The sequence below is a fragment of the Miniopterus schreibersii genome, assembly GCF_964146895.1.
Source record: "Miniopterus schreibersii genome assembly, chromosome: 8".
NCBI lineage: Eukaryota > Metazoa > Chordata > Mammalia > Chiroptera > Miniopteridae > Miniopterus > Miniopterus schreibersii.
In genome coordinates, this window is record NC_138109.1 from 20,405,960 (window position 1) to 20,426,323 (window position 20,364).

The window sequence follows — 20,364 nt, forward strand, 5'->3', positions numbered from 1 at the left end:
AAATCAGATACTGTGTTTATAATATGGTGTCTAGTTCTGAAGTTAGAAGCCTTAATCCTAAAGTCAAAATTTGATGCTTCCTTAGATTTCCCTTTTAAAATGTTTACTGTGGATGTGTAAGCCTTGATTGCTAAGACTGTGCTCTGATAATAGTTAAGATGAAATAGAGAGGTATGTTTAGCTGTAAAGTGATGACATTAAGATATACTGAGACTAAATGTCTCACTTTGAAGTATGTGTGAGAGAACGGCTGATTATATCAAATCTTTCCATTTCATCTTCTCTAGGTATTATATTATGAACTGCTAGCAATTCGAGAAGCCTGCATCAGTTTGGAGAAAGACTATCAACCTGGAATAACCTACATTGTAGTTCAGAAGAGACATCACACTCGATTATTTTGTGCTGATAGGACAGAAAGGGTAATCTTACATCTTTTTGTAATACTAGCATAAGCCAGGCTTATCTAACATAGTTCATAGAGCACTTAAAGGCTCTCTGCCAACAGCAGAGTTTCTAATGTATGGTAGCAAATTTCAACAAAGCAGATTATGAGTATAGAAGCATCAAAATAAGTTAATTGTTTAAAATTTTTAACTTTCTAGAATTTCTAGTAGCATTCCAAGTGTTCAAAATCCCACTAATGCTTTTTTGTTGTGAAGAAACTCATAGTTTTAAATTTTTTTCTTTCTATTCATATTTTCCTTAAATGTTCAAAAGAAAAAGGTACATTCTCTTTTTAAAATACCTTGTAAAAATTGTTGTTGTTTTTTAAAGCTAGGGACTGTCTAGAATGACTAGTAGAAATTCTTACAAACTAACTTTTAAACAATTCTTCCTTAAAAATTTATAGAGTTGTTTTCTGTGTTTTATAATGTGAATATATATTTTTATAACTAGGTAGGGGAAGGAGGTATAAATACCTGGGAGGAAATAGGTCTTCTTGTCTGTGTATAACATAGGCAAGTAGCAGTCTTACTGTCATTTCCAGTGCTCTGCCCCCATCCTGCTAACGTTGGAGCAGAGAAATCAAAGGATTGCAAGTGTCTGTGTCCCCTTGGGAAAGGGTTCAATAGGAAAAACTGAGAGACAGAGGAGTGTGTCTTGTCTTTGGTGTATATTTGGTCTTTGGTTACTCTCACTGTGTAACTTTGGACAAGTAACTTAACATCTTTGTGCCTATTTCTTTCTCAACAAAGTTTGGGTAATATTAGTATGTACTTTATTTGGGTTGTTGAGAGGATTAAATAAATTAAAATATGTAATACACTTGGAATGGTGATTGGCACATGCTTTAGTACTTAATAAAGGTTAGCTAGTTATAGCATGTGGTGGTGATGCTGGTAAATAATAGAGAAAAAGAACAATAGTCGGCATTGTTTGAGAGATTTTGTACAAATTAGCCTCATTTGATCTTCATAAACAATACTGTGAGGTACTTACTATTATTATCTCCATTTTCCACAGGAGGAAACTGTGTTACATGGCGGTTAACCGCCCATGGTTACAAAGCTAATAATTAGTAGAGCTAGGATTCAAATCAGGCAGCATGTCTCCAGAGTGCTCTTAATCACTGTGGTCTATCACCTCTCTGATAGCAGTAGTAATAATTTTATTATGGCCAGGTTGTTAAAGGCCTTTGACCCCAAATTACTAGGTATATTTCTGTACCTTGAAAACCAAAGGTTTCCTCAAAAGTAGGATTAGGAAAGCTAAGTAAGATTTAATGATTACTAGCATCTGATGTTTAGTTATGCCAGTCCTCCATTTGTTTGCTTCTCTTTCAGCTTCACTCTAAATCTACCGATTATTTTATATTTAGATTTGGATTATTATCAGTAGATATCATCTACTGATACTAAATGATTAGAGATCATTATAAAGGAGGAAACAGGAGCACAATGAGGTAAAATGCCATGCCTTAGATTGCACAACTAGAAAGTGGTAGAGCTGTGAAGTGAACCCAAGCCTTCAGCTACCTCTCTAAGTAGAACAAAACTTTTTATATGTATTAATTAGATTTATGTGATGAATCAGCATAATTTAGTAGATTATGCAGTTTGTTTTGTGCTTGGTGACGGCTAGCTGGTTGGTCTCCACAGCTGTAACTTGAGCCAACTACCTCATAGTTCCTTACATGCAGAAATAATGTTAGTTGGTGATTTTAAATGTATTAGAGATAAGGAGGTGGAGGTGAGTATATGTATATTTGGAGTGTTTTATTAGGGGCCTTTCATTATTTTGAGCCATTTCATTCGTATATCTACGCAGAGAAAATCAAGAGGTTGAAATTGCTAGTATAAAATAGTAAGAAACTGCTAGTATAAAGTAAAAGGAGCAGGGCCTTTGCACTCATTTCTGTGGTTGACTCCCAGTTCTGCCCTTTGTTTTATGCTCATGGGCAAATTATTTTATATTCCTGAGCCTTAGTTTCCCTAAACAAATGGGAATAATACCTAACTTGCAGGATTATCAGGATTAGAAATAATGTATGTAAAGTACCTGACACATAAAAATGGTTAACAAATGGTGACTATTGTTGAGGTTGTTGTCAGCATTCTTTCTCTCTAAAAATACAGTGTTCTCCAAGAAAAATGCTAATTTTCATAAACATTCAAGAGTACCTGCTATGCATAAGTATTATAAAGTAACTTGAAAACAAAAGTGGTGTTTTTTTTAAGTCTTCCACCCATACTGGGATCAGCAACCAGCTGAGCATATAGTAGAGACTAATAACTTTGTCCTGTGTCATAGCTCACTTTCAGCAACATTTAAGAATAGGAACTGAGACTAGAATAGGGGCTGCTCTTAATGCCTGCTTAAGTAATAGTTCAAGCTGAAAGTAGTGAATCGTGGGATCAGCCTGTATATTTATACATTTTTAAAAGTGCTCTCAGATACCTTTTTTACATTTGTCTTATTTATTTAAACTTTCACCAAACAAATCCAGGTTGGAAGAAGTGGCAATATCCCAGCTGGAACGACCGTGGATACAGACATTACGCACCCATATGAGTTTGATTTTTACCTCTGTAGCCATGCTGGAATACAGGTAAGCCCACACTTCAGGTGAAGTATTTTTGTTCAGGTGCTTCCATTAATATGCGTGCAGGAGGCAGCCAGTCTGTGTTGCGCTTTCACGTCAGTGTTTCTCCCTCTCTCTCTCCCTCTCCCTTCCTCTCAAAATCAATCAACTGCCTGGCCGGCATGGCTCAGCGGTTGAGCGTGGACCTGGGATCCAGGAGATCATGGTTCGATTCCCGGTCAGTGACCTGTTAATACCGGTCTGTTGGCCAGTCCCCAGACACACCGTGAATCGTTATGCCCCCTGTGCTTTTGTTAAGGTGGCCATTCTTCTAGAGTCTCCTCACTAACTCTAAAAAAGGCCAAGTCTCACTCCTCCCCCACTTGGTGAAGAACCAGGGCGTACTCCCGCCGTTACTTCCCTTGGTGTCCTCATACAGGGCCAAGTGCTGCAGCCATACAGCCACTTCTTAGTCGTTTTATAATGGTACGTGCTCTGTCTCCTCTAGTCCTCTACGAGATATGTTTTCCAAAAGACAAGAAATCTTTGACTTTATTTTTCTTTGAGTCCATATTACCTAATGTAGTAACTAATAGATAGGAGCTCAAGTAAATGTTCTGGAGTTTTTATTATGGTAAAATATACATAACATACAACTTAGCATTTTAATCATATTTAAGTGTACAGTTCCATCACATTAAGTACATTCATGTTGTTATGCAGCCATATCACCATCTAGCCGAGGAATTTGTTTCATCTTTCCTAACACTCTGTCCCCATTAAACACTAAATCCCTATTCCCCCCTTTGCCCAGCCTCACAATTCTACTTTGTATCTCTGTGAATCCAACTACTCCAGGTACTCTATATCAGTGAGTCATATAATGTTTGTCTTTTTGTAACTGGTTCATTTCATTTAGCATAATATCATCAGGGTTCATCCATGTTGTAGTATGTGTCAGACTTTTCTTCCTTTTTAAGGATGAATAATAATATTCCATTGTATATACCACGTATTGTTTATTCATTTATCTATCGATGGATACTTGGGTTGCTTCTACCTTTTGACTCTTGTGAATAATGCTGCTTCGAACATAGGTGTGCAAACAACTGTTCAAGTTCCTGCTTTCACTTTTTTTGGATGTATACCCAGAACCAGCTAAATGTTTTTTTAATCGATTTTTAAATTAGAATGTGTTTTACTAATGTAGAAAGCTGGCTTTTTGTATAACTTAATCTGCTGAATATTTGTTTAAAAGTTTAGAAATCAACAGAATGTGTCATTGCCTTCTCTATAGGGTACCAGCCGTCCTTCACACTATCATGTTTTATGGGATGATAACTGCTTTACCGCAGATGAACTTCAGCTGCTAACTTACCAGCTCTGCCACACTTATGTGCGCTGTACACGTTCTGTTTCTATACCCGCACCAGCGTATTATGCTCACCTGGTGGCATTCAGAGCCAGATATCATCTCGTAGACAAAGAACACGACAGGTAATATAAAAGCATAACAAATACAGATTTTTACCCAAATTTAGGTATGTTAGGATTTCCTCAGGAAATTTCTTTGTTTCCATGTAAGTATTTGGTTCTCTGTTTGCCATAAAGAACTATCATTTAGAAAATTAAGTTCCATGAGCTATTAGAGGAGTCAGTGTTCCATATGAAAAGCAATGATAGTCAGAACTGACTGCCCAGGATAAGGGTTCCCATTAAAATGTGCAGTCTAGGCTTATAATAGAATGATATAATGATTTACTTGCTATATCAAATTAACTCAAGGGAGACATTATTGATAATAAATGTGATATATACCAACAAAATTATAGGATGTCTTGGATTTGTTTGTAAGTAATCCTGGACAGGTGAGAGAAGTAAAACTGGCCTTGAGTTAATTATTGAAGCTGGGTGATAGACATGTAGGAGATCATTATACTAGCCTCTATTTCTAAAAATATTTTTGAAATTTTCTACAACAAATAATACTTTTCAAAATTATTACATCAGAATAGGGTTAGTTTGTGTATTCATTGCCAATTCTCTTGCAGTGCTGAAGGAAGTCACGTTTCAGGACAGAGCAATGGGCGAGATCCACAAGCTCTTGCCAAGGCTGTACAGATTCACCAAGATACCTTACGCACAATGTACTTTGCTTAAAAAAGTCCGAGAATGTTCTCTGAGAGGAAGAACCGGAAGACGAATTGACATACGATGTATGTTTCCAGTGGAGTCAGTTGAGCGGGGATGCCTCCAGCCATACAGAAACCAACACTGTGGGACCAGGGTCTGATTTTTATGTTGATGCAAGGAAGATTGTTTACTTCATCCAGGAACACAGCACCATATGCAATATGAAACCAGCCAACTGCTTTTTCGTGCGGTCTCCTGTAGGAAGTATCGCCATTGTTTTGTTTTCACTTTCTTGTAGTCTAACCCTTTTAATGCCTTTACCTCAAGTTGCTTGGCAGCACAACTATCTTTGCAAAAAAAAAAGAAAGAAAAGGTAAATGATGGTTTTAAAAAACACACCTACATGAATAATCAGTGATTGTTCACAATTATGTGTGCAACATTAGTGTGTATTCGTGTATTCTTGTAAAGTGTCTGTGTACACTTTAAATGTATACATGTATACTTCATATGCATATATATCTGGATCTACAGTGATAATAGATATATATGTTCTCTGTATATATTTTATAGTTCATTCCATTGGGAAATGTCTTTCCCTTTTATTATCCTCTTGCCACCACTTTATTCCTCGCTCTACCTCCCTCACCTACATTTTTTTTCCTTAATGCTACCAGTGACTTTCAGATGTTCACGTATCTGGTTCATTTGAGTATGAAGCGCGGCAAACTAGACTTTATTTTTATTTGCACACCCACTCCTGCCTCTTGTCTCATACACAATTCTGAGTCCTCAACTCTTGATATTGCTTTCTTAAGAAGCAAAATTATTTTATGTATGTATATATACGTTTTTATGAGAGTCTGTGCTGCCCCCTCCTACTCCGAACTTAACATTTGCCATTTGTGCAATGTGTACATAAGCAGTGGCAACCTAAACTATTCTCTTTTTTTTAGTGAGTTTGTTAAAGCTGCTATAAATATAAAACCTTGTCTGAAGTTATAACTCTTTCCCTCTATAAGTGATATATATTCTAAAGCCTTCTGTTTCTATGGGTTATACATGGAAATCCCCTAAAGCTTTTATAAAGAGTAAATATTTTAAGTGATTGCAACTCTGTAGGGTTGAGGCCTCTGAAATTGGATGAAGAGAAAGAAGAAGTTGTTGAGGGTTTTTAAAAATATTTTTTTTGCTAGTTTACTTGCTGCCTCTCATACATTAATGTGATTTTCATATATATATTTTTATATATATGTGTGTATATATAAACATATATGTATGTATTTTGAAGTAGAGCTTCCTTTTCTTTTATATTTATTAGAATAGTGCTTTAATAATTATAGAACTGTATTGGCAACATCTTTTATAGAAATATAATCATGTTTATTTTGAGAACTGACAACTTGTTTATGCTATCTTTTAGTGCAATAAGCAGTTTTAAAGGAAAGCTGTGTCTGTTTGACATCGGTACCACAGATAGTAGAAGAAACAGGCACCTCCATAATTTTAAAAGAGCAACTAATACAGCCTTAATTTCAGAAGGAAAGTTTTGCAATTTTCAAGTCTAAAGCATGTCTTTAAAAGTCACAATGAAAATGAAGGAAATTGATATCCTAAATGAGTTTAACCTTGAATATTAAAAATAAAGAACTTTGATTTACAAAATGATCATGACTAGATTAAGATTTTAGAAGATATTTAAATTCTTTGAAAATAAATCATATTTACTAAAGAATGGTTAGGTACCCATTTTCATTTATTAAAATGAATCAGGAAAATGTGATCTTCTAAAAAAAATTTTGCTGATTTATCACCAGTGTAACTTTCCTTTTAAAATTAGGGTTATGATGACGAAGTTAGGGCTTGGATTATTTTTAAATGAGTTAAATCACTGAAATGTGGGGAAAGTTTTGCAAAACTTTTGTTTTATTGATTTCACTTTAAGATATTAAATAGTACTATAAAGCTGTCAAAACCAAGTTCACCAGTAACATTGGATTCAGGGGAGCTTTGCACTTTTGTAACTCATGAAAATTGCATTTTAATTTAAATTTTTTTTTTGCACTGGTTCAGAGTATAAATATTACAGATTGTTTCCAGTGGGCATTGTTGTTAACCTTTCAAAATTCCATCTGTTCATGAAAACAAATGGATTAGCTCTATAGTTTCTCTCTTACCTGTAATCCATTCTTATTGCCAATTTACTGTATTTTGAGCCTAAAATCTGAGCCCGTGTCCTCCAACAGTTACGAAATCTTTTGTCCCTCCGCCAGAAAACTAAGAAAGTACTGTATTTTGTATGTTTATTATATTGAAGTGTTTGAAATGCTATTTACAACACTGTTTCAAAGCTCTTTACACGAGGTAATATTTGTATAATATATACATTTTTTCTCCCAACCTTCCCTCCTCTCCTCCAAAAAATTCCTGTAAAGCATGTATTTTTTTTTTTATGTTGAAATTTTACTAAATATAGTAGTCAGGAACATGGGCAAGAGAAGAAAATAGTGTATTGTATGTGGTAAAAACTTGATTGCTCTGTGCTTGCTTAGTATGAGTAAAACATCTTCCTTTTTCAGTGGGAGTTATACAGAAACTTTAGGGCCCAGGGAAGAACTATAGACACCCTTCCCTAGTTCCTGCTTTACCTAATTTTGAGTTACTTAGTTTCACATTCACTAGAGGGAAGCCCATAATTTAAATCTATTTAGAAAGACTTTTACAAAGGAAAGAAAAAATGTTTTAAATATAAAGCTTTACCTTTGAAGTGAGTTCTTTTTTAGAGTTTCTTACAGTTTCAATATTACTAGTTTAAGGTTGGTTAACTTGAAAGAGTATGTATAGTATATTTCTATTTTGCTTACTAACAAATTAGTATGTCAAACTTAACTACAAGAAATCTTGTACTTAGAGTTTTAAGATAAAAGACTAAGAGGCAAATACATTTTGAATTTTGTTTTAATTGTTATTGCACTTCTGGTATAGAATTCCTGGTGTTTTTCATTTTTTAAAAAGATTGTTTTGAATTTAATGGCCATGAAACTCAACAGTGACCTTTCTGTCCCTGCCCTTCCTCACTAGCTATATGATGAATGCTAAATTTTGGTTAAGCATTCTGCTGTTTTCTGTGATATTTGAGCAACTTCCAAATGTCAGTTCCAGGAACTCGTATCCTTGATTTTCATGTGAAGAAGAGTTGGGAGTTTACTGTATATTCTGGATAGCAAATGAGTCTGTGTGAAGTCTGATACATGTTATTATATTATAGTATCAAGTTACTGGCATTGAGGACCATACATTTATAATACTGTAGCTGCTATATTTATTTAAGTAGAGTCTGACAGTTACTGCACTAAACAGAAAGGAGATGGGCAGGTTTCAAGGCTAGTGTTAGAGACACACACACACACACACACACACCTTTTTTTTTACCTAAATAAGATTAAGAACATGAAATATCAAGGTAACAAAGGGTGCTGCCATTTTAGTTTCAATTTAATATCCGGATACTTTCTTGGTTTTAGAAATATGGATTTTTACTTTGCCAGTTTTGGAAAAGGGTACCTCAAACTCTTCAGTACTGGTTTTGGCATATTTTCACAAAAGTAAAGTTACCCTTTATTTTTTCTTAATATTTTACCTTTTAACAAGTTTCTCAGAAAAAGTATTCTTCTATGGAAATCTTCCTGTTTGTAACCTATTAATTTATTTCTCTTCCTAGAAGAGAGTCTAGAAGGGATTCTCCTAGGAATGTACTGGGTGTTTTGGAAGGCACATGATGAAGACTCATCTCTACCCTCTAGCATAGGGACTCCTGGCCTTCTAAAGTCCTGTACTAGTTTTCCAAACTAGGTTCTCTGATGACCCACCCCTGCCTAATGTTTACTTGTATATTTATACTAAAATGGATTTCAGTATGGTGCACCTCATGACAGATTTAGTCACGACAGACCTAAGGTATGTCTCGGGAAGTAAAAGCTGATTTGCCATTCAATAGAAATGGCTGGCAGAGGATCTCAGTGTTTAAGGCAAAGGTGAACACTCAGTGCCGGTAACAGATCAGAAGTAATTAGATGGGTCATAGGCCAGGAGACCGTAGTTCAAGGAATTTGGTGGGTGTTTTCAGAAGCTAACGTGAATTTACCCGGGGTGGTGGTCTTTATGAAATCGATGAAGCCAGCCAATTGGATTTAGCTAGAGTATTTTGTAGTCTTGCTATTTCAAACTTGATAGTAATGTTTTGCCAAGAAGCTTAACTGACAGCTCTGCATAATTTTTATTCAGTGTCCTTAAACCTGAGTTAAATATTTTCCTAACTCATCACCTTAGATGTTCTCCTATTGAATACTTTCAAAGACAGGTTGCCCCGAACAGTGACTTGCTATTTAAATTACCTTTTATGAGTTATCAGTCAGGCGTCACTGGCCCGGCATCTTTATTTTGGCTTTTTGATCCCTGTGGAGCTTCAATCCTTTTCGTTCTTTTTGAGAATTCATGGATGTTCTAAAGCTACAGTCATTATCATTGGGAGACTTTATATCAAGTGAGGCCTTCCTGAGTGGCAGTCTAACCCTGACTCTAAACTCGGTTTTTGCTTCCCTGTTTCCCTCCCATTTGATCATATAAAGCACTTTTGTGATTCTATAGGAGTCAAAAAATAAACCAAGAAAAAGGGGTAAAATCAGTACTACAGAAATGTGGAAGTGAGAACTTCCTCCACAAAAATTTTTTTTAAATTCCTGCTTATACTAAGAAAATTCTTAATCAGTGGCAGTGTTAGAAATGATAGTGTGATTAGTGAAACCTAAGCTGACTCCCAGGAAGAATCACCTGTCTTCCTCCTCACCGCCCCCACCTCCACCCCCGCCACTCCTCCTCCTCTTCTCTCTCTCCATATATATCACGAAGGGAAAATATTCTTCCTTTTTCTTATTTTTAAAACCGGTACATTTCAGTTTATAGTTTTTCATGTCAGTCAAAATAATTTCTTTTTAACTAAGATAGGATGGTCAAGGCTTGTACTAATATCTACTACGAGTTGAATTTTATTTTTCTTTACCCATCAAAGATAGTACTCTAGATTTTTTACATTGTTGATTAAGCCTCAAGAATCTTTTGCTCTTAAAGTATGGAAGTTAAAGGTTCTAATTTGAGTTAAAGATAGGCAGATAATAAATTTAATGTGGATGATTGAGATTTACCAATGAGAAACCTGTCAGAATATCAGGAAACAAACAGTGTGGCAAAATTAAAGTCCTATCCGATCATATATCCAGCCATTGGTCTTCCTTTCTTTCTTTCTGAAATCAGTGTCTGAAGTAACTAAAATTTAATGTTGTATCTAGCGTCTCAGTAAAGCAAAGATACTCTTTGGGGTGGATGCTGAATTAAAAATATTAATCATTTTTTTAAAGCAGGCGGTTCTTAGAAAGTGCCTTTTCAGAAGATGGTGCTATAGATTTTTATTTTTCAAATAGCATGAGACTAAAACTTTAAAAAATAAATTATTTTAGGACTCCAAGAGTATGACCGTTTCATATAAATAATGTTATTTGTTATCCTGAATCTGGCCCAAGGGAATGAAGTAGTGTTTATTCTGTAAAGTATCTAGGTAAATGCTCACCAAATGTATTTTGTAAGTTTGAAAACAAAATTGTTAATGCTTTCAGTTCTCAGCTATGTTGATGATAATAAGACACATAAAACAGCAAATCCATTTAACTTTTTAACAAGAGTGTGGGTGAAATAGCAGGTGCCCAAAAGGAAAGGAATAGTATGTCATAGTACCTTTCCTTTTGCCCCCCAGCATAGACTGGCCCTTTTGTAAATATCTGTTAGCCACCTTTTCTAAATAATTTTTATTAAAGAAGACTGCTTATAAAGGGAGAGCCAGGTCATCAGGGAAATCAGTTTAAGAGAAAAAGGTAACATGATTATGTGTCTATATTTAGGTAAATTTTCTTTTTTAGGAACCAAGAAACATTTTAAATTATTCTCTCTTTTTTCCTAGCATGGGGGAACTATGAAAAATGATGACAGTGGTAGTGAAAAGGGTATGATCAGGTCATTAGATGTAGAACATGCAAAATTGGGCTTTGGAGGAAATAAGCAAGAGGAAGGATAATAGCAGGACCATTCATACTTATTAGGAATTTAGTAATCTACCAAAAAGCAATTTTCCCCCAGACTAGGAAACAGTAAACAGCAGTAAATGATCCCTAACCGGTTCTTGCTTGTGAATTTGGTGAGCATTCCTCCAAACATAAAAGAGTAGACTAAAAACAAAAAACCACACCTCAGTAACCTTGTATGCTGCATTATGTAATAACGATAGTAAGATTATATTATTTGTTTGGAGTGTACTATGTCTGTTTGCAAATATACATGCACATTAAACTTTTTCATTTTTATAATGTCTTAATAGCAATTATGAGTTTATTTTTTTAATATTAATTTTTATATTGTGATGTTTATATTTATTGGCAATTTGTGTGCAACTTTTATATTTTGCTTAGATGTTAAGGTATTTTATTTTTATAGACATTTCTAGCTTTTCCTCTTTCTTTGTAATGGTATTAGCAAAGATTAAGATGGAATGTCAATATACCAACCAAACTACTAATTCTATAAAGTCTAGAATTTCGATTTTTACCAATAAACCATTAACACTATTTTCTAACTTAGAATATTTAATGTTGTTTATATAGTGGGCATTAAAGACAGTCTTTAGACAGATTTCTAAATGTGGAAGGGAGGTGGGGCTTTTCTATAAGTTAGATTTTTCTCCCTTAAGTAGCAAACTAACACTAACAGATTGGACTTACTTGACCTGATCTGCACTTTGGGGGCAACCTGTCAAATAAATGTATTACATTTCTTTTTTTACTTCAGCTGCATTGAAACTGCTCAGAATGGTTATAGCATCTAGAAATAGGATTATGATATCATTTTTATAGTCCTGGAAAACAAATAGCAGATGATCCAGAAGTCATTGATAATTGACTTTGAAATGGGACTCTCCCCCCACCCAATAATTATGTTATATGGAAGATTTGCTGCCCGGGTCTTTTCCCTAGCGTGCCTCAAAGCTGGTCCAGCCCTAAGCATTAGCAAAGAAGCAGAGTCGAAGCAGTGAGGCAGAGCTAGAGATTAACACTGATTCATGTAAGATTTCAGTTAATTGAAAATTTAACAAAGTAATAGTAATTTGTGAATGTGAATTCATTGAAAGGCAGTGAAAAGCATTATTATAGAATATTAATTTTAAGCATATGTGGTCACTCCACATTCATAGTGAATACACTAAGCTTATTAATATTGGGAACTAACTTTTTATAAAGGTACATGGAAAAGAGTGAATTCCCTTAAGCAGGTAAAATATCCTCCCCCCCGCCCCAAGAGATTAGAAGATAAACATTACCCCATCCTCAGAGTTTTACATTGTAAATTATCAGGGCTTGTGTATGGCATTTTGCTGTGATATCCCCTGGGGGCAGGGGGTAAATGAGGACGTTTCAAGTAATTATAATTGGGAAAATGTTATTTTCATAATGTGTAAAACTTTACAATTTAAAGTGAATCAGCATGAGATTTCATATACACATTAGCCATGTTGTTTCTTTTTTCCTTGTTGCCAGCTACAGTAGTTTTTTATATTCTAAGCTACTTCCTTCACCCCCACCCCCCACAGTTGAAGATTAGTACTCTGATTGTAGTGATTCATTGCTACTAAATAAAAACTATGTTTCAAGCAGTCAGATATGTTTTTGTTGTAAGTATAGGCCCCCTTCTTAAGGATATTTATTTAAAGTTCTTATAACTTGAATAGTTTTATTCATTGCGTTTCAGCATTGTCTGAGGTTGACAGGCATGTAATTGTAGATCAGCCTTGTTAAGGCCGCCTCTAGCAGAACTGGTCCTGTCGTTTTATTTTCTTCTGAAAGGTCATAGGAACCTGACACATAGAGCTTATTTTGGGTCCTTAAATCAAGGTACCTGGCATCTGCTGAGTTACCACAGTGAAGTACTGCATGACTTATTCATGTTTATAGTCCGCCTCCTCAGAAAGAAGTATTTGTTCATCCCCCAAAAAACTGCCATGAACAGTCTTATATAAGTAGAAAACAGATGGGAGTGTTGGTCATTAGAACTTTGCTTTTTCTGGTTTCATTATTTCCAAAAATTTATGCATAGTATAATTTTATGTTTTAAGTTTAAGAGACTGTGCCAGAGAGGGAGATTACTCTAGTATTTAATGCCTAAATCTTTCCATCTTTATACTTTATGGCTTTAGTTGGAAGGACAAACAGAAGTCCCTTAATTTGGCCCTATAATTAAACATTTTCAGGACCAGAAAAGGAAAGACTCTTTCTACAAAGATGTTGCAGGTGTGACTATCTTTATTGTAAGAACCAGTGGAGCCCTAGCCAGCCTGGCTCAGTGGCTAGAGCGTCGGCCTGCAGACTGAAGGGTCCCGGGTTCGATTGCAGCCTTCAAGGGCACGTACCTCGGTTGCAGGCTCGATCCCCGGCCTGGGTCAGGGTGTGTGCAGGAGGCAACCAATCCATGTGTCTCCCTCACGTATATGTTTCTCTCTCTCTCCCTTCCACTCTCTGAAAAACAATGGAAAAAAATATCCTCAGGTGAGGATTTAGGAAAAAAAGAACCCGTGGAAACAGGAGGTTTTTGTAAAGAAATGAGCTAGTGGGATTGTGAGAGTATGTAGTGAAGGGAAAGTGAGGAAAAGACTTCTTTGCTTGGATCCTTTAATAGAAACCTTGTATTTGTCTAGTTCTCACAACCACATTGTAAAAGTTACTTGAACCTACAGAAGAGACCAAAGAAGAGTGTCTCTGTGACCAAAGTTTATTTCGTATTGTCCCAGATGTAAAGCTGCACCCACCCTCGTTAAGTGTGAGAAGTCTGGGAAGTTGCTTCTGAACTATAATAAACTAAATGCAGTATTTATCCTTGACTAGAGCCGTGGCATTGCTATCAACATGGCCTTTCCAGACGAGGTAGCCTTGCCTGTAATGAAAACGCTGCTGGTGAGAGATTTAGGAAAAACACTGGTAGGCTGTAATAAAGGGGGAAGTTTGCCTCACGCAGATGGTCCTGCCAGGTTAATGGGTTCAATTTGGTCCCAGGGAGCTTAACAAGAGGAAGCTTTGGTTTGGGTAGCAATAGACCCGGCTCTCCAATGGTAACGCATTGCAAATATCTCCCAGTTTCACAGAAAGTGACTGATCACACAGTACTCACGATGGCCCTGCCAATGTGTGTGTGTGCTCTTTTCTTTTAAATTGATTTTTAGAGAGGAAGGGGGAGAGTGGGAGAAACATCAGTGTGAGAGACACATGGATCAGCTGCCTCCTGCCCGCCCCCTGTTGGGGATCGAGCCCGCAGCTCGGGCATGTGCCCTGACCGACAGGGAGTCAAAAACGGCAACCTTTGGATGCACCAGACAAAGCGCAACTAACGGCCACACCGGCCAGGGCGCGTGTGCTCATTTTCTAATTCAAAAGCCAGGATTAGCAAGCACGAACTGAAACCTTTCGTAGTTTGTCCCTGTAAGATTCTTTAAAAGTTTTGCAGGAGCTTTTTCATTTCTTTCTTTTTTAAAAAAAAATATGTTTTTATTGATAATAGAAAGGGAGGGAGGAAGGGAGACGGGGAGAGAGAAACACCCACCAGCTGCCTCCTGCGCACCCCTCCTGGGCCTGCGCCCTGACCAGCCGTCCAGCCGGCCTTTCTGTGCAGGGACCGGCGCTCAGCCCGCTGAGCCGCACTGGACAGGCCAGGCGCTGTCTCATTTTTTAGCCTAGGGTACAACCCCTTCCTCCTCTTGAAAAAAAGAGATTTAGAGGCAGTTTACCTAGGATTCTACTATGAGCACATAATAAAGCCTTCTGACTGCTTGGGGAAGGAGGGTCACGTGCCACAATGACGGTGGCTGAGAGGCCGCACTTTTGTACATTTGGGTTCTGAGGTCTCTCCTTTGACGTACCCTTCTCTTCCTTGAGGGCATCCTGTTTTGTAACATAATCAGTGTTTTACGCCGTCATGAATCGTGCAGTGCTCACACCACACACACACTTAAAAGGGGAAAGATAAAACAAGAAAGGTACGATGAGGCTCGTTAGAATGGAAGTTCCGATAACACAGATGGAACGAACCCCTGACTTGGCTAAGTGGGAGTGAGGATGGTGAGGCGTTAATGCTGCAGGTATGGTCTCTAGCCACAGAATTTTTTTCTAGCGACAGAGTATTAGTGTGGACAGAGCATGTATCTGACATACGATGTCACAGCAACGTGATTAAATTATTCTTGGAAGTAACATTTCAACCTTCTGCAACAGAGATCTCTATATTCTTAAGGAAAATTAATACAGCTTCAGGTTTTAATGAATTAAACTTTGACTTAAACTTTAAAAGGTTTGTGACTCGTCAGAGCATCGGCCCGCGGACTGAAGGGTCCCAGGTTCGATTCCGGCCAAGGGCACGTGCCTTGGTCGCAGGCTCGACCCCCGGCGTGCAGGAGGCAGCCAGTCGATGTGTCTCTCACATCGATGTTTCTCTTCCCCTCCCTCCCTCCCTCTCTCTCTCCCTCCCCCTTCCACTCTCTCTGAAAAGCAATGGAAAAAATACCCTCGGGTAAGGATTGAAAAAATATAAATAAATAAATAAAAGTTTGTGACTTTTATTCTGACAAATTTTCTTAAATATGTAAAAAATTGAATGGACACTTAGACTTTTTGTTTTTATCCCTCACCCAAGGATATGTTTTTATTGATTTTTTTTTTGAGAGAGAAATATTGATCAGTTGCCCCTCATACATGCCCTGGACAGGGAGCGAACCCACAACCCAGACATGTGCCCTGACCAGGACTTGAACCCCCAACCTTCTGGTGTATGGGACAGGGCTCCAACCGAGCAACCTGGCCAGGGCAGCGCTTGGACTATTCTTTCCTCTTAATTTGCATATTGGTTTTATTGAGACTTCAGTTAAACAGGTCTCTCTCTCTCTCATATTCCTCTTGGTGTGTGGAAAATTCCATATTAAATTTTTTTTTTAACTCATTTCCTAGGCAAACCTGAGCTGTAAAAGAGAAGGCATTTTAAAGCGTTTTCAGAGATCACAACCAGAAAAAGACTGATGAGAACTTGTTGCCTTTAGAATTTAGAAAGGGCTTTAAAACTCGAGCCAGAGACTTGGAGTTTAGTCAGAGCTCTGCCACTGGTTTGCTCTGTGTCATTAGGCAACTTCCTTAATCTCTGTCTAGCTGCTCCTTGGAAAATGGTTGTGATAATACCTGCCGTCGCCTACCTCACAAAGCTGCTGTAAGACCAGGATGTTTGTGACAGGGCTTGAAGTCTCCGAAAGAAAAGCTATTCAGAAGTTTCAAGATAATATACCCCTGTTGAAGGAAGGGTGCGTGCACAGTTCGCCTCTATGAGAGCGTCTTTAATTACCGTGGACCGTTTATCAAACAGGTCAGACTTGGGCCTTGTCCTGGTTTATGGTTATCCTGCTGTTTTCTCCCTGCCAGGTACACAGGCTGAATTCTCCGTACCATAATCCTTGGCAAAAGTGTAACTTCAAAAACCGAACTCCCTTTAGTGGTGCTATGGCAGCTGCAATTGTATTTTGAGGTAGGTTAATGCGGTGAAACCATTAGATAATCAGAAATTAACTTTGCCTTTTCCCTTCAGGCATTTCTGCTACACAGCAGCACCGGAGGCTGTCGCACAGCCACACAGCTAGTTACCCTGTTTCTCCGCAGGTTTTGGGGACCTTGTTTTGCAGTAGGGGGTTAGGTTTTAAGAAGGAAAGTGTGCTTATCTCACTCATCAGTTCACTGAGTTGAACCTTGCTTTCCCGTTACCATGTGTCTGTAGAAGTTGGAATATAGTGAAAGGGTTTTTTCTTCATTTGTTTTCCATTCTGAACTTCTGCAGGTGACATCAGGTGGCCTGGCCCAGTGTCTGACCCTGTTATCTTTATGGATCGAGGGCGGAACCTTACAGTTTGATAGGCTCACCCATTTCCCTGGGGGCGGCGGTTCTTGTTCCTAGGAAGTAACAAAGGGCACGTCACCACAGGTTGTGGAAGCGATTCCTTGTTGCAACAAACAAGTTTTTGGTTTGTTTTTGTTTAAGAAGAAAGAATGCATTGTAGGTTACACAGGGTATGGAAACAGTCAACATTTTTTATCTCTGTAGATGCTGGCCTCCCCTTGTTGCAGGCAGTTGGGCTTTTCCAACTCATCACCAACATAGGTGGTAGCTTTAATGTCTTTCTTCAGTTATAGAGAGACCCATAAAAGTATTACTGTATCTTGTGAATAAAGATCATTCTTCTGGACTAGCATATGGATGCATTCACAGGCTGTGGGAAGCAGTGGTGTGTGCCTGTGTGTGTGTGTGTGTGTGTAATCTATGTTTATAACACTATTATATATGTTTATATAGAAAAAAATGCTTTAGTGTTTTGGGGACTAAAATTGTAATATAACCTTTGGGCTGTAACCTGACCACTCACTCTAGAGGACATTTACATGACACACAAGTGCACACCCCTGAAGCATCGCTAACTGCTCCCACTGCAGAGAACTGCTGCTTTGTGTTAAACCCCAAGCCATGGAGGAGATAGCTCTCCTTAAAGGGGCTCTTCTGAAGTGTAAAATGGAGCTATAGGACATGTGGGGAGGGTGGGCCCCCGCAGATGTCCTGCAGATGGACAAATAGCCTTTCAAATTTTACTTTCCAGCCTTCTTGACCGTGTGTGCCTATTTGTATTGCAGATGTGAACTATTTTTGGGGGTCGATATCAGTATGTTTTGAAACTGAATTATTACATGAAATGAGAACTTCTTTTTCCATCCCCCTTCTCCACACTAACCGTTCTTGCCAAATATTTCTACTGAAACCAAGTTTCAGGGGTTAAATGATGGGAATCTCCAGCCGCCTTCCGCATCTTCCCCACCCTTACAGCTGGCCTGGCCTTTCATAAGTAAGAACAATTTGCTGTAGTAATTCAAGGACGGCAGAATTTCAAAATGTTTATCATTGCTTTGTTAATGTTTGGTTACACGGTAACATCAGTTAAAACAATGGAGTGAGCCTGAGTTTGCGATATGCTATAGGGCCAGAGAAGATCTTGACTTACACTAAACTTGACTAGCACATTTTATTTTATTTTATTAAGAGGGCGTATGGTGCGGGTGGGAGCAAGTCTGTGATATATATGTAATCACTGTATAACTAGAAACACCAAATGCTGAATCCTATCACTGTGTACTTGGGGGCCAGGCTTGGGATTTGATTGTCACTTTAATTCCTTGAAGACTATATGTAATTACAATGAGCAGAAGGCAAAGAACGCTTTTAAACAGAAGAACTTTTTTTGCTATTTAAAGTTTGGTAGTGAATTTTCTATTTTCAGTTGATTTATCTTCCCCAAAAAATTACCACAAAAAACTTAGGGTTGAGATTGAGAAGCTTGAAGAAGCCGCTTTTTAAACAGTCCAGTCACTTACAATGGTTTGTTAAATTATCATAATTCGTTCTGAGCCAAACTGTCACTAAAATGTCCTGTGACAGAACCACTCCTCTTTTTCTGCCATTCTGCATATTGGAAAGGTTCTATGTTGTATTTGTTTTTAATCCTTGATTTTTTAAAAAATTTAATGGTTTTAACGTTGCTTAGCTTCAGTTTGAAGTGTAACTTTCACTGATTAACTGCAATAAAAGAAAAGCTGTGCTCAGAACTTTCTATTGTGTGGTCATCACTATAGCTCTCAGGTAAAGGGAACCAGTGAGATACAGTGGAAACGATTCAGGCTTTCAGAGTCACGAAGTCACCCTGGCTGGTGTGGCTTAGTGAGTGGTTAGAGCATCGGCCCAAGCACCAAAGGGTCTCGGGTTCGATTCCTGGCCAAGGGCCCGTACCTGGGTTGCAGGTTCCATCCCCAACAACCAGTCAACGTGTCTCTCACATCAGTTTCTTTCTCTTTCTCCCTCCTTTCTTCCTTCTCTCCCTCCCTTCCACTCTAATAATCAATGGAAAAAATATCCTCTTGTGAGGATTAACCAAAAAAAAAAAAGAGTCATGAAGTCCTGGGCTCAAACCTGGATTGTATGACACCCTGGGCAAGTTCCTTGATGCTTCTAAATCTCAGTTTCCTCTACTTTAAGAAGATAACAGCAGGGCTGTTGGAACATTAAATGAGACGATATACGGAAGGTACCTAATGTTGCTGGCCATATGGACAGAGCTCAGGTTTTAAAGAGGTTCTCACCTGCTCCATTTGTCCTTAAATAAAAGACATGAGTAGAGTGGAAAGAAGGGGAGGCAAGAAGTCAGGCAGTAAAAGAATTTCAGAACAATTAGGGGGGAAAACTGGAATGAACTGAGGGACTCTTCACAGGCCCAGAAGTGGATAGCCCAGAAAACACTAGACTAAATAAGCAAGAAAACACTAGACTAAAATTTGGGGAACAGGCTCTCAACTGTCACAACTGTTTAGGTGTATCATTTCAGTGTATAAAGAACCTGTGTATCCATTCAGCATTCTCATGGATTTAAAAGGATCCAAGAGCCCAACCGGGTGTGGCTCAGAGGTTGAGCGTCGACCTAGGATCCAGGCGATCGGGGTTCGATTCCCGGTCAGGGCACATGCCCGGGTTGCGGGCTTGATCCCCAATCAGGAGCTTGCAGGAGGCAGCTGATCAATGACTCTCTCATCTTTGATGTTTCTATCTCTCTCCCTCTCTTTTCCTCTCTCTGAAATCAATAAAGATATATTTAACAAATAAAATAAAAATAAAAAGGATCCAAGAGATATAGACAATGAAACAAATTTTTTAAACGTAAAAGAAATGTGACACAGCCCTGGCCAGTGTGGCTCAGTTCGTTGGAGAGTCACCCCATGGGCAAACCAAGTGGGGGGGAAATGGTCTCCATACATCTGCGCCTGGGAAGCTGAAGCAGCAGTTATTTCTGACTAATGCACTACACACGACTACTTAGCCTCGCCTAAGGCTCAGCCTTGAGGATCTCCACATGCATTTATTTGGCCAGAGGCAAGTGCAAGATCAGCAGAAAAGAGAGCTGGCAAGAGACCGGAGTCGAACAATTTCCTCTAGAGTGACGTACAAACAAACAAAAATGTCTAAAGTGAGAGAGGCCAACTCTTCCCACCCAC

General features: G+C 38.1%; 1 protein-coding gene across 6 annotated transcripts in view; it reads left to right on the forward strand.

Annotated features, from left to right (window-relative positions):
- The window catches only part of LOC308560191 (protein argonaute-3), an 87,601-nt gene extending 68,675 nt beyond the window's left edge, over positions 1-18,926 (forward strand). For all 6 annotated transcript variants that reach the window (XM_081143939.1, XM_081143938.1, XM_081143940.1 and 3 more), the window contains 4 exons: positions 288-422; positions 2,951-3,052; positions 4,323-4,522; positions 5,077-18,926. In XM_081143939.1, the coding sequence (XP_081000065.1) occupies positions 288-422; positions 2,951-3,052; positions 4,323-4,522; positions 5,077-5,185 (546 nt within the window). In that variant the 3' untranslated portion in view covers positions 5,186-18,926. The remainder of the gene's footprint in view (positions 1-287; positions 423-2,950; positions 3,053-4,322; positions 4,523-5,076) is intronic.
- Positions 18,927-20,364: the final 1,438 nt, after the last annotated feature.